This window comes from Mastomys coucha, chromosome X (genome assembly GCF_008632895.1).
Source record: "Mastomys coucha isolate ucsf_1 chromosome X, UCSF_Mcou_1, whole genome shotgun sequence".
In the NCBI taxonomy this organism is placed as follows: Eukaryota; Metazoa; Chordata; class Mammalia; order Rodentia; family Muridae; genus Mastomys; species Mastomys coucha.
The window spans coordinates 130,399,449-130,413,164 of NC_045030.1; the positions used below are offsets into that span (position 1 = coordinate 130,399,449).

General features: G+C 38.1%; 1 protein-coding gene and 1 pseudogene across 1 annotated transcript in view; one reads left to right on the forward strand and one right to left on the reverse strand.

The window, feature by feature from the left end:
* Positions 1-13,716, forward strand: part of Fam199x (family with sequence similarity 199, X-linked) — a 27,818-nt gene that overhangs the window by 982 nt on the left and 13,120 nt on the right. Inside the window, exon 2 of the mRNA XM_031368532.1 lies at positions 11,000-11,219. Within this exon, the coding sequence (XP_031224392.1) occupies positions 11,000-11,219 (220 nt within the window). The remainder of the gene's footprint in view (positions 1-10,999; positions 11,220-13,716) is intronic.
* LOC116088823 overlaps positions 13,575-13,716 on the reverse strand; it is a 386-nt pseudogene continuing 244 nt past the window's right edge.

Below are 13,716 nucleotides of genomic sequence, written 5' to 3' on the forward strand. Positions count from 1 at the left end.
TTTTTCTTTCCATTGTTGCTTTGAGATCAGTATCTCTCTTAGGTTAGACCTTCAGCAGAACTGCTTTTGCAGTGAGGATGACCTTGAATTCCTGGTCCTCTGGCCTCTGTCTCACAAGTGCTGGGATTAAAGACATTTGTGATGTCCAACTAAGCTTACTGTATTTTAATCAGTTCAAATTTACATTTTTTCAGTACTTTGGCTTGAAACCTGAGCCTTATGCATGCTAGATAAGCTTACCAACTGAGCTATATGACCCTATAAACTAGTCATTCCCACCCCCTTACTTTATGAACACGTTGCTTTACTTTAGTAGGGTATCCCAAAATGTAAACTCTGGAGGAGTTCTTCCTATAGTGTACCACCCAGCTTGGGTCCCCGATGAGGGAAGCAGAGCAAGTTTAGGGTGGGCTGATTTATACAAATACTTTCTTAAAGGTGTTCATCTCAATTATTTTATTGGAAGACAGTGTTTTTGATAATTCTCTCATGCCAGCATTTAAATGTTATACCTAACATGGGCGATGCGATAGGGGTTTTCAAAATAACCTCAACTTTTTAAAATAATTTACTTTCAATTGTGTGCAAATCAAGGGTGGGCATGTGCATGAGAGTGCAGGTGTCTATGGAGGCCAGAGACATCAGACTCCCGGAAATGGAGTTACAGGTGGTTGAGAACAGGCTGTATGTGGAGGCTGGGAACAGATTTTGGATAGTCTGCAAGAACATTATATGCTCTTAACCATAGCGCCATATTTACAACATCTGCACACACACACATACACACACACACACACACACACATACACACACACACACACACACACTGGTAGAGTATGGATAAGAGATGAGGAAAAGGGTCCATCTAAGGATAATAGAAATAAGGAATCAAGCTCTGGTTTATGACCCAAGTTTGCTATGTGAGTTTGGTCATATCCTTCCATATTTTTGCATATCTTCCTCTCCTAACCTTAAAACAGTCTCTCTTTACTGTGTAACTGGCACATTTACATATATAATGTCATTTGAAAAGGGAAATTTCCAGTTTTGGGAATATAAAGTTATAGCTAAATAATTATTCAGAGTACGAGGGTAACACATTTTACAATGAAGTGACAGTGAGTTTCTTACAAAAGTTCTTAATCTTCATAGTAAACTGAAGAAACTGGGGCCCAGAGATTGCTCTCTTGGAGCCAGAGATACAACTTGGATTAGAGCTAGAGGATCTAATGTCATCATTGGTCACAGCACTTTCTGAAACTAAGAGAAGCATCCTTAGCCCATGAAGTAAAGAACATGCAGGCAAAATTGACAAAATTGAAGTGTGCTTAAGGTATTTGACTTTTGAAGCAGGAGACGAAGTTACGTAGCCAGTAAATGGAGATAATTTCCGTATTTGTCATCTCTGTGATTGATTGAGGGTAATCAGCTAGGTGAGAGGTTTGGGGTACTCACTACCAATATCTGGTAGTTGGGGTGGTTAAGAGTATATATTGCTTTCACAGATGACCCACATTCTGTTCTCAGCATCCAGGGATGTTTTTTCTTGTACAACTTGTCCTCTGTTTTTAGCCCCTAAAGACTCTTTTAAGGTTTCCACTGATCTTTTCAGTTTTCTGGACTCAAACATTATTTCTCCTACCTACTGGCTGTTTATTTATTTAGTTATTTTGTTTACTTCAGACAAGGTCTCATTTTGTAGTCTAGGCTTGTCTGGAACTCGTTGTATAACCCAGGCTGGGCTGTTAACTTGAGACAATTATGTCCTAGTCTCCTGAGTGCTAGGATTGCAGCCAGGGCCGCCAAACCTGGATTGGCTGTTTCATTTCAAACCTCCCTTTCCATCAAAAAGTAAAGGAAGAGGAGTTGGTAATAGATGTACAATTGATGATGTTTTTATCTTAGATCATCTTGTTTTAAATTTGTTGTTGTTGATGATGATTTTTTTTTTTTTGAGACAAGGTTTCTCTGTGTAACAGCCCAGGCTGTCTTGGAACTAACTGTAGACCAGGCTGGCCTGGAACTCACAGAGATCTGCCTGCTTGTGCCTCCCCAAAGCTGGAATTAAAGGTGTGCACTGTCATGCTCTGCTAATTATTATTTTTAATGTGTGTTTGACCAGAGATAGTGTCTCATGTAGCCAAGAGTGACCTTTACTTTGTGGTCCTCCTATCTTCGTCTCTCCCCCAAATCTAGACGGCTGGCATGGTAACCTATGTCACAGATGAGATTCATCCTGAGAGGATGTTAGTACTTGTCCTGTGGCTCCTTTAGTTAATGAGACTGTAAATACAGCCTGGTATCTATAGGTGTCGAGATTACAGGCATATATCACTAAAACCTTTTTCTTTTGTTTCTTTCTTCTTTGTTTGTTTGTTTGAGAAAGGTTTATTATTCTGTAGCCTCAGGCTGGCCTGGACTTCACTCTCCAACCCAGGCTGGCCCTAGACTCATTGGGATCCTACTTCCCCAGTGTGAGCCATCATACCTGGCTTGCCTGTCTTTTTAAATCTTTTCACCTTCTGTAATGTTCTACCTTCTTGTCCTTCTCCAAGATGGTGTTCGGGAGATTTGTGGGCTTGCTGCAATGCAGAGTCTTTTCAGGGAGAAATCCTATATTCCGACACAGTTTAATTTGGGGAATTCTTTTATTTTGGGGTTGTATGCATCACTTCTTTTCTTCACATCATTTGCCAAGTCATACAGCAGTCCGTCGATCACATAGGAATAGTTAAGCATGAAAATTCTACTTAAGATGTAGTCATCATAAAGGAACCTTTATTACATCTAGAAAGTTTGCCGGTGGTGAGATATTTGGTTTATCTTTATTTTGCTTCCTGATTGTTACCGGATAAGAAAATGGCCAGACTGTTTAAATAATGCCCTTGATAAGGGCCTTGTGAGGCTGACAGTTTTGTGCCTTTTCATTTATCAGATACCAGGCTGTCTCTCCAGTCTCATTAACTCGGGACTCACAGCACCAGTCCTAATTGCCTCTCAGGCTGAATCTCATCTTGTGACATATGCCTAAAGTCTAGATTTGGGGGAAAGAATAAAATTCCATCACAAGTAAATACCCTTATTAAGGAACGCACTGTCCAGATAGTTGCAGCAGCATATACATATGGTCTGTTTGACTTGGGGTGCCAAAGTAGGAGGAGCCCTAGAGCCCAGGAGTTTGACTCCACCTTAGAAATACTTACCTTTTCTTGTGAGTATATTGTATGGTGTGATTAGGCTTGTCTGGAATTTTGGAGAAGTAGAATACATTTCAGTATGTCAAAAATGAGTAGGCTTATAAGCAAAATGTCAGTGTTAAATACATATGCGTATGTAAGACATTTTCTTTTGGTGAGGCTTTTCCAGTGTAACTAGAGGTTTTGTTGACCTACCTTTCTAGCTCTTGCTTCCTAACAATATTGGTAAGTCTCGTAACTAAAATATGAGATGAAAGAGGATAATATAGACTACCAGATAGTTGGTCCTTTCATCTTTCAAGAGCATATGTACCTCGACATAAACCATTGTGAAAAGTGTACTGGTGAGGACATTACCTCATTACTTTTCGTACCTGTTTGGCAGGCCGTGAAATGAGCTATTGGAGACATCAGTCACTCAGTTGGGTGATCTGATTTTATAGAACTAGAGATTGTTCTAGAGTGCCAGGACTGCCAAACAAGTGCTCTACTACTACCGCATAGCCCTTGTCATATTTTTAATTTTGATCTTACAGGAGCTTGCTAAGTTAGCCCAGGCTAGCCATGGAGTTGTACTCTTTTGTACAGTTTCTGAGCAGTTGGAATTATGATTGTGTACCACTGAGCCCAGGCTGTGTTCAGTTGTAAGATTTTATAGCCACATGTTCAGTCACCACTGCCTACAAAAATCTCATTATCTATTTTGTACCTTCTGTTTCTGTTTTCACTGCAGGGGATAAAGATATTTAGGGGATACACTCCACCACTGACTTAACAGCCCCAACTCCAATTCTGTGCTTTTTGTACCACTTACAGATTTCCTATGGTAGGCATGGAACTGGAGGTTCTTCAGATTTGGGCATCAAGCACTTTAACCTTGGGATCATCTCAGTAGCCTCATGGGTTTTTGATGTTGTTGTTGTTGTTAGGTTTGGTTTTTGTTTTGTGTTGTTTTAAAAAACAAAATCTCATTATATTATCCTAACTGGCCTGGAACTCACTGTGAAGACCAAGTTGGTTTGGGACTTCTGTTGATCCTCCTATTTCTGCTTCCTGAATACTACCCTCACCACCAGATCTATAGCTCTTTTCTGAATTTGAACATTTTTGTAATTTTATATTTGACATAGTGTTTTGTGTTGTAGCCCAAGCTGGCCTGGAACTCACTGTGTAGCTTATGAAAATAACTTAGTCCTTAGTTCATATATTCTCTGGAACAACCTTGGGAAGAAATGTTATTGGCTTTACTATATTTTTTAAACTAACATTTGAATAACAATTGTTAAATTGTTAAAGTCAATCACCATAAATATTGAGACTTTTATCAACATTTTTCTCTCAAAGTTTTGGGGGAAATCTACTTTTGTGAGTAATTTTATAGTTGTAGTTAGAATTTTGATGTTTGGCAGCCTTAAAATGTCAGGGCTTGGGCTGGAGAGATGGCTCTGCAGTTAAGAGCACTGGCTGCTCTTCCAGAGGACCTGAGTTCCAGAATTCCATTCCCAGCACTCACATGGCAGCTCACAATCATCTGTGACTTCATTTCTAAAACAAATATACATCATTTTTTAAAAGTGTAAATGGCTTGTAACGTTGAATGATTCAGTGCTGAACCCTGACAGTTCAAAACCATCAGAAAAATTTAAACGAATCTTACTTACATCTTTATTGCAAAAACTTCTTATGGAAAACTGAAGCCACTATTAAAAGCCACATAGATCACTCATCTCTTTTCTCAGAACACGGTTAACACTTTGTTTTTGGTTTGGTTTTGTTTGGTTTTTCCATGTTTTTTTTTCTTTCTATGTAAAAATACAGCTTGAGGATTATCTATCTGAAATACTTGGAACCAAATGTATTTCAAATTTTATATAGCTTTGATTGCAGTAGTCACATACAAGTAATGAGATGTGACCCAAGTCTAAATCCTAAAAGTATATTTCACATATGTATTGTAGACATAGCTTGAAGAAAATTTTATATAGCATTTTTTAGTACACCTGTATCTTGGCTGTATCCCGTCCTTCAAGGTCATTGTATAAAGCTTTCCTGCAATAAGTTTTGAATTTGGGGGCACTATAAACTCTGGATTTTTGGATGAGAGATGTTCAACCTATATAATGAAACAGGGTCAGACTATATGTGTTACTTGCGAACCATTTATTATAATTATGTTGTTCTGTACTTTCCTGTTCTTTTTCTCATGAGTCTCTGTGTAAGTTTCTGTTCATGTATATGAGTACCTGTTTGGGTGACATTGCTGGTTGTTTTGCTTGCTTTCCATTTTGTTCATTCAGGCAGGATCTCTCAGCTGAAGCCAGGATTTGCCCATTCAGCTAGTTTTGTCTAGCCAGCTTGTCCTGGGGATCCCTTGTCTCAGCTTTCAGAATTTTGGAATTTCAGGTGGACAGTGATGCTCACTTGCATAGTTTCATGGGTTCTGGGATTTAGATCCTGCCGGTTGAGCTTGTGTTGCAAATGCTTTTAACTTTTGAGCCACCTCCCCCAGCCCAGCTCTTTCTTTTTTGATAAGTGGTTTGAAAATACCATTATTGACACCTATTGGGTATTCTTCATGCTTTGGGACATTTACTTTCATTTACTTTATCTTTTAAAAGTAATATTACTTGTACATATTATAATACAGCTTTTAGTTTCAAACTTTCTATTTGAGGAAGGAAGTAGATTCCTAGAAGGGGAATTACTGAGTCTCAAGGATGAACTTAGTATCAAATGCTAGAAATAGATGAAAGTATTTATCCATTGTTTTTTCTGCATTGGTTAAAGATAATAAGAACTGTATTCTTAAGTTAGACCAGATATACCTACACAGAATTTAAAAATCTTTGACAGGAAAAGGTACTATTTTTCTGTTTTGCCAAGTTTCTGTCTCAGCTGTGAATCACTTGGTGCTGAGAAAATAAGGCAGTTGCAACTGAGAGTATCCAAGCCTTGCTCTACACTCACAAATCTGAAAACCGGAGGAACATCGAGAGACTGCAAAAGCACACGCATGACTGACTCTCGCCAGTGATTGACCAGTTAGGTTCTTAAGTGGGACAGGCTGTTGGTGAAGAAAGTCATTATTTCACAGGGAGGCAAACATGGTTCCACAGGAGTTTTGCAGGCTGAAAGCCAATTCTAATAATAATAATAATAATAATAAAAAGGTAGTTGCAGCTTCTCCCAACACTGAAGATAGTATTTGGCACCTAGATGTTACTAAGAATAATTGTTTTTAAATGGCTAATGAATAAAGGTAGAGCCATGATATGGTTTGGGGTCACGTGGAATTTGAAGACATGAAAAAATTAGTTTCCACTGCACCCAGGACACAATTTCTGATTGCTATTTAGAACCTTTATTGTAAGACCTGGTAATTTGGTTAATTCTTCTGGGTTGTTTACTATTATTACTCTGTATTTGTTCCTGTATGTGTGTACATGTTCATGTGTACAGAAGGATTCATGTCAAAGGTCTTTCTCAATTATTCCCCACCTTATTTTTTGAATTATTTTTAAATTTTTTACTTATTTTCTGTGTATGTATTTTGCCTACATGTATGTCTATAGCACATATATGTAGTACTCATGATGTCCAGAAGAAAGTACCAGAACCCCTGAAACTGGAGGTACAGATGGTTGTGAGCAGCCATGTGGGTATTGGGAACTGAACCTGGGTATTCTGTAAGAGCGACCACTGAGCCATCTCTCCAGTCCCTCACTTACTATTTTGTACTTTGAGACAGGATCTCTCATTGAGCCTAGAGAGAGACACTCATCTGGTTAAACCAGCTGACCAGTAAAACAGGATCCTCCTGTCTCCACCTGCCCATCACAGGAAGTATTTCCTCACACTCTTATGTCAATCTTTTCTACATGGGTGCTAGAGCTAAAACTCGGGTGCTCACATTGTCACCCCAGGCACCTATGTCCCTATCCCTAGTATTTTTTTTTTCTAATGAGGATATTATCTACCTAGTAACCGTATGATAAAACTAAATATCAGAAAACATTCTAGGGTCTGGGGAAATAGCTTTGTTGGGAAAGGACTGGCAGAGTTCAGTCCTCAGAATTGGTAACACAGCATGTAATCCCAATGCTAGGGAGAGGGACACGTATAGATTCCTGGGACTCTCTGGCCACTCGACCTAGCCTACTTGGTTAAGTTTTAGTCAGTGAGAGCCTGTCTCAAAACAAAAGTGGATGGTATCTGAGAAATGACACAAGGTAATATTCTGGTGTAAACACACATATGCACAAGCATGAATCCCCTCCCCCAAACATACACAAACAGCAAGAAACAACAAACAGCTTAGTGCTCTAGAATTCTTAGATGAGGTTTATATTTATGAAAGTGTATTGACATCTGCTCTTTTATTTATGGAACCAAATTAGCATTCGTTTTTCAGTGCTTTAAAATACTTCACCTTCAGTTCAAAGGATAATATACCATGCAGTTTTTTATTTCCTATATTTTAGAAGTCATGGGCTGTTATCTTTAAGGATAGCTGTACAAAACAGATGAGGAATTGTTCAAAGTTACATAATTCAAGAAAAGCTGGATTTAATGGAAGATGAGGAACAACCTAATAATAGACTTTTCTTTCAGGAAGTCATTATTCCAGGAGCTTATTAGTATTGGAAATACTAATTATTATTTTAAGGATTAGTTTTCTATGTTACTGTGAAGGCAACCTGAGTTTATATGGGGTCATAATGATCAATGATATAAAACTAGTGGAAACTTACAAAAGAAAAAAAGATCACTATACTGCAAGATACTCTTACACCCCAACCCCCTCCTGTATTGTATACTTGTGACAAAATGTTATATGTCCTTGAATGTCTGAAATATACACAAAATAGTAATGAAACATTAGCACAAATAATAGAAAAATAGCCAATACATTTTTTTCTTTGTTTTTCTGAAGCAGGGTCTCAATATGTAGTCCTGGCTGGCCTAGAAATTGTCATGTACACCAGGCTAGGCTTGAAGCCACAGAGATCCATCTGCATCTGTTTCCCCAGTGCTAGGTTTAAAGGCGTGCTCCACCATACCTGGCCAGATGCACATTTTTAAACAAATTATCCAAAAACTGTTTTTAAAGTTTATTTGTTCACTATGATTGTATATGTATGTATATTCTCTCTCTGGGTATGTGTGTATGTGTGTGCATATATGGGCATAGATGCCATGGAGGTCACAGGAAACCTTTGTGGAAGCTAGCTCTCTCCTTCCACAGAATATGAGTTTCAGAGATGGCAAACTCAGGTCATCAGACTTGCTTTACCCTCTGAGCCATCCTACCCATCCCAGAAATCAGTTTGACTAAATGTGTACCATGAACTTAAAAACTGGACATACTCTTTGATCCAGTAGTTATCTTTCAAGCAGCCTATCTTAGGAGTCCTTATCTTTGGCTAAGTAATTACAAACAAAAGGGCTAATTTCAGCTAGACCAGTAGCACAGGACTAGTGGTGAAGCAGAGATTGCAAGCTTAAGATCTTCCTGGGCTACAGCGGGAAGCTGTACAGTGGGAATCTCCAGTCTGTGTAACTTAGTGAAATCCATCCTTAAAATAAAAATGTAAAAAGACAGTCAGGAGTATAACTCAGTGATAGAATCTTTTTCTGGCTTCTGGGAGTCTCTAGGTTAAAGTGCTTGTTCTACTACCAAATACACACACACACACACACACACACACACAGAGAGAGAGAGAGAGAGAGAGAGGGAGAGAGGGAGAGAGAGAGAGAGAGAGAGAGAGAGAGAGAGAGAGCATGCTCATCTAAGTATTATAAGAACAACAAAATCAGACTATATATTTATTATTGAGATAATGTGGCAACTAAATCATGATGTATTCAGTCAATTGACTACTATATGAAATTGAAATGCTTTCATACAGTAAACAAGTTGAACTTAATTTATGGAAAAATCCAAAATCTAGAACTTTTTAAAATACCATCATTATCCCTCATGTGGAAAATTCCATTCTAACTTTATGTGATAAGATGTCAAAATACAGGTGCATTAAAAAATACTTTATATTCTGCAGGGGGGTGGTGGCCCATGCCTTTAATCTCAGCACTTGGAAGCTGAAGCAGGTAGATAGTTGAATTCAAGGCCATCTTGGTCTACAGAGGGAGTTTCAGGAGAGCCAGAGCTACACAGAGAATCCCTGTCTTAAATAAACGAAAACTACTGTATATGGCTCCATAGATAGAGGCACTTACCACCAGCCTAGTCTGATGACCTGAGTTCTGTCCCAGGGACCCACATGGTGGAAGGAGAGAACCAACTCCTGCAGGTTGTCCTGTGACTTAAACACAAGCACACACACTAGACATGAAAAATATGTAGTTCATAGGACGACATTCAGGTTATGTGTATAGGGTTATGCAAGTGTTTTATTTTGCATTCATGTATGTCTGTGTACTATGCCTGATGCCTACTAAGTCCAAATGATTGAGCTGGATTCTCTGGAAGGAGTTACAGATGATTATGAACTGCCATGTGGGTGTTGGCAATTGAAGCTGGTCCACTGCAAGAGCGTTCCCATATAAATTGGTTTTATATTTAGACTTAGATTTCATCTCCGACATATACACACACAAATGTGCATATATATATATATATATATATGCATATATATGCACATATATATGTATACACATACAAAGATATTCCTGAAATTCAAAATTGTTAAATGTTAAAACATATCCAGTACCCAAATATGTCAGATAAGATATTTATCTTTTATTTAAAATGTTCAGTATATAGTGAGTGATAAATGAAGGCAGGATATTAAAATTTATATGTATATGCAAAAAGGTACCAAGAAGCTATATAAATATAGTAGGTATTGCAAGATAGTGGACTTAATAATATGTTAATCTTGTTCACTCATTTCTTTTTTTTTTTTTAGATTTATTTATTTTATATATATGCAGTGTCCTGCTTGCATGTATGCCTGTAGGCCAGAAGCGGACACCAGATCACATTATAAATGGTTGTGAGCCACCATGTGGTTACTGGGATTTGAATTCAGGACCTCTGGGAGAGCAGCCAGTGCTCTTAATCTCTGAGCCATCTCTCTAGCCCTTCATTCATTTCTTATTCCTATATTTTTACAGTGAGCTTATTTAACATTGATAAAAAGTTATTTGAAGGGCCTGAGAAATGGGTCAGTGCTTAAGAGAACTTGCTGCTCTTCCGGAGAACCTGAGTTCAGTTCCCAGGACCCATGCCAGTTAGCTCAGGTGGCTCACAATGGCCTGTAACTCTAGTTCCAGGTGTCTGCCACCATCTTCTGCCATCCATGGACACCTGCACACACGAGGCACAAGCAGAAAACAAAAGAATTATTTAAATTAAGAGGCACCTTTCTCTTTTCTGAAGAGAAATGGAAGATGAGTAGATGGGGAGACAACTACAGTGGAGATGTAAAGTAAATAAATAAATTAACTAATTTTTAAAAATTAAGAGGCTCTTGAACTCATATCCACTTTGTATTCCTTTTATCTGGCCCGAAATGGATCACCTCATTTTTAGTAATAGTAATAACTATGTACTGAGAATTTTCTATATGTGCTAAATTTTCCGTATGGGTTTCCTTACAGTAAGTAACTGAGCCATCTCTCCAGCCCTTAGTATATTTCTTTAAGTAAAGGCTCTAAGAAATAACCCCATTGCCCTCATACTGCAAAAGACCTTTGTTGCTAGTACGTGTGTTTCGTTAATGCCTTTGTATTGTGTGAGTTCTATGATTGCTTATGTGATTTCTCTGGTGGTTTTGAAGGTGGAACCTCACTTCGTGTGGTACAAGTGTCGCAAGCTCAGAATGTAGTGAGGAGCTGTTCTCGTCCGTTTCTGTTGGAGATCAAGATGATTGCTATTCCCTGTTAGATGATCAAGACTTCACTTCTTTTGACTTGTTCCCCGAGGGAAGTGTCTGCAGTGATGTCTCCTCATCTATCAGCACGTACTGGGATTGGTCAGATAGTGAATTTGAGTGGCAGGTAAGGTTCCCCCCACCCCCCATCCCCCACCGCTCCACAATCAACGTCACTATTATATAAGTAAAAGTGGCAGGTAAGTTTTCCCTGCTTTTTATTAACATCGTTATATAAGTAAAGGTATACAGTCTTGTTCAAATTTTTCACTTCTACCTCTGAGAATTTATTATTTTTTTTCTTTACGTAGACCACTCACCTCTTATTGGCCATTGGTTCTTCAGTTAGGCTATGAAATGAATCAGTCTGAATTGAATTCTTCATAGTTGGGAACTAGGCAGGAAACTATGTTAAGAAGTGCAGAGTGCCTTCTATTCAGATTCCTTTTCAGTGGCACTTGTGTTACCACTATTTGAGTTCCTTGTAAGATACATATATAAGTTGTTAACTCAGGGCAGCTGGAACGTAGATAAGTAAAGCCCTAAGCACCAGGCCAAGCCCAGGGATGCTCCCTTTGCTTGTGTCGATATTCTTTTTGTAGTACTGCTCATAACCAATCGAAAATGTGTCAGCAATGACATCGGGAATGAAATCCTGCATCACTATTCAGCATGGCAGCTCTCCCAGCTTAGCATCCATGACTTTCTTCTCTTTTGGTGGTATGACTGATGCCATCTTGGAGTCATGAGGAACTAAAGTCTTCTTTTTATATTTGTTGAAAGCATATTGTATAGTTAGGTAATAAGTAGATGGACTATGCAGTCTGTATTTTGGCTAATATGCCTTTAGGCTTCTGGTGCCACAGTTATCCTTTTGTAGATTTTCATGTATTAAGTAATCAATATTTTCTATGTAATTTTTAAAAAAAATTTTTTTGAGACAGGGTTTCTCTGTGTAGCCCTGGCTGTCCTGGAACTCACTCTGTAGACCAGGCTGGCCTTGAACTCAGAAATCCGCCTGTCTCTGCCTCCCAAGTGCTGGGATTAAAGGCTTGCACCACCACTGCTGGGCTTCTATGTAAATTTTTACTCCATACATCATAATTGATAGCATTTATGTGCTTGGAAGATACATCAGGATTAGGTTAGATATCAAATATGATAAATAATTTATAATTATGTAATTTTTGGTTCTTATGAGGAATATACTGCTGTTTGTCACTTGATATTACTATTATTGTTATTTTATTTTTTTTTTTGGTTTTTTGAGACAGGGTTTCTTTTCCATTGAATCTAAGTTAGTAGTTTTTCAGTAAATGCCCTGTATTATACAAATTCATTCCTTGGAATATTGACTTTCAGGATTTTTTTTTAATTTTATGTACATTGGTGTTTTGCCTACATGTGTGTCTGTGTGAAGGTGTCAGATCCCCTGGAACTGGAATTACAGACAGTTGTGAGCTGCCATGTGGGTGCTGGGAATTGAACCTGGCTCCTTTGGAAGAACAGCCAGTGTTCTAACTGCTGAGCCATCTTTTCAGTCCCAATTTCCAGGTTTTTGAAATTTAGCATCATTTGCTAAAATGTCTATTGTGTTTCTCATGGCATGTTGTTGCCAACTTGGTTTATTGTTTATTTTGGACTCACAATTCTATTCACTTAATGTCAATCGCTGTTCTTATGCTTGCACAGCACTGGTTTTTTTTTTTAATCTTTTTTTTATTATTAGATATTTTCTTTATTTACATGTAAATTTCTCCATTCCCAGTTTCCCCTCCAAAAAACAAAGAAACAAACAAAAACACACCCCTGTTGCCTCCCCCCTACAGCACTGTTTTAATTGTGGTTTCATGTGTTTTGAAATTGGGAAGTATGTGTTCTTCCATGTTATTATTCTTTGTCTGTTCTGTTTAGTTTGGGTCTTATATTTTTCAGACAGGATCTCTCTATGTAGTCCTGGGTGACCTAGATCTCACTATGTAGACTAGGCTGGCTTTGAACTAGATCCACCTATCTCTGCCTCCCAGTTGCTGGGATTTGAGGCTTGTATGTTAACACCCAACCAGTGTTGTTGCTCTTTATTAAGATTGTTTGGATTTTGGGGGTCCCTTGTAATTCCATACACATTTTATGATCACTTTTTCTATTTCTACAAGATAGGGCAGTTGAATTTTAATAGAGATTACACTGAGCCTGTAGGCCACTGTCTTAATTTAAATACTCTAGTTTATGAAGGTGGGGCCATTTTTATTTAATCCTTTTCAATGATATCTTGCAGTTTTCAGTATCCAAATCTTAAACTTTTTTGGTTAAATTTGTTATAAATCTTTTATTTTGCTTCGGATTAGGTATTCTTAATTTCATTTTCAGATTTCTCACTGCTATGTATAAAGCAATATACAATGCAGTCTTTTTAATATTGAGTTTGTATGTTTTTTTTTTTTTGAAAATGTTAGCATTTAATTAATTTCCGGCATGGCTTTTAAGCCACCAGAACACAGGTACCTCCAACACCCTTAATCTTCTGTTCAACTCTTCTGCTGAAGAATTTGGCCTTCATGATAACAGGTTGCTTAGGGAGCTTTCCCTTGCCCAGAACTCTGTAGTAGCCCGATCGAACAACA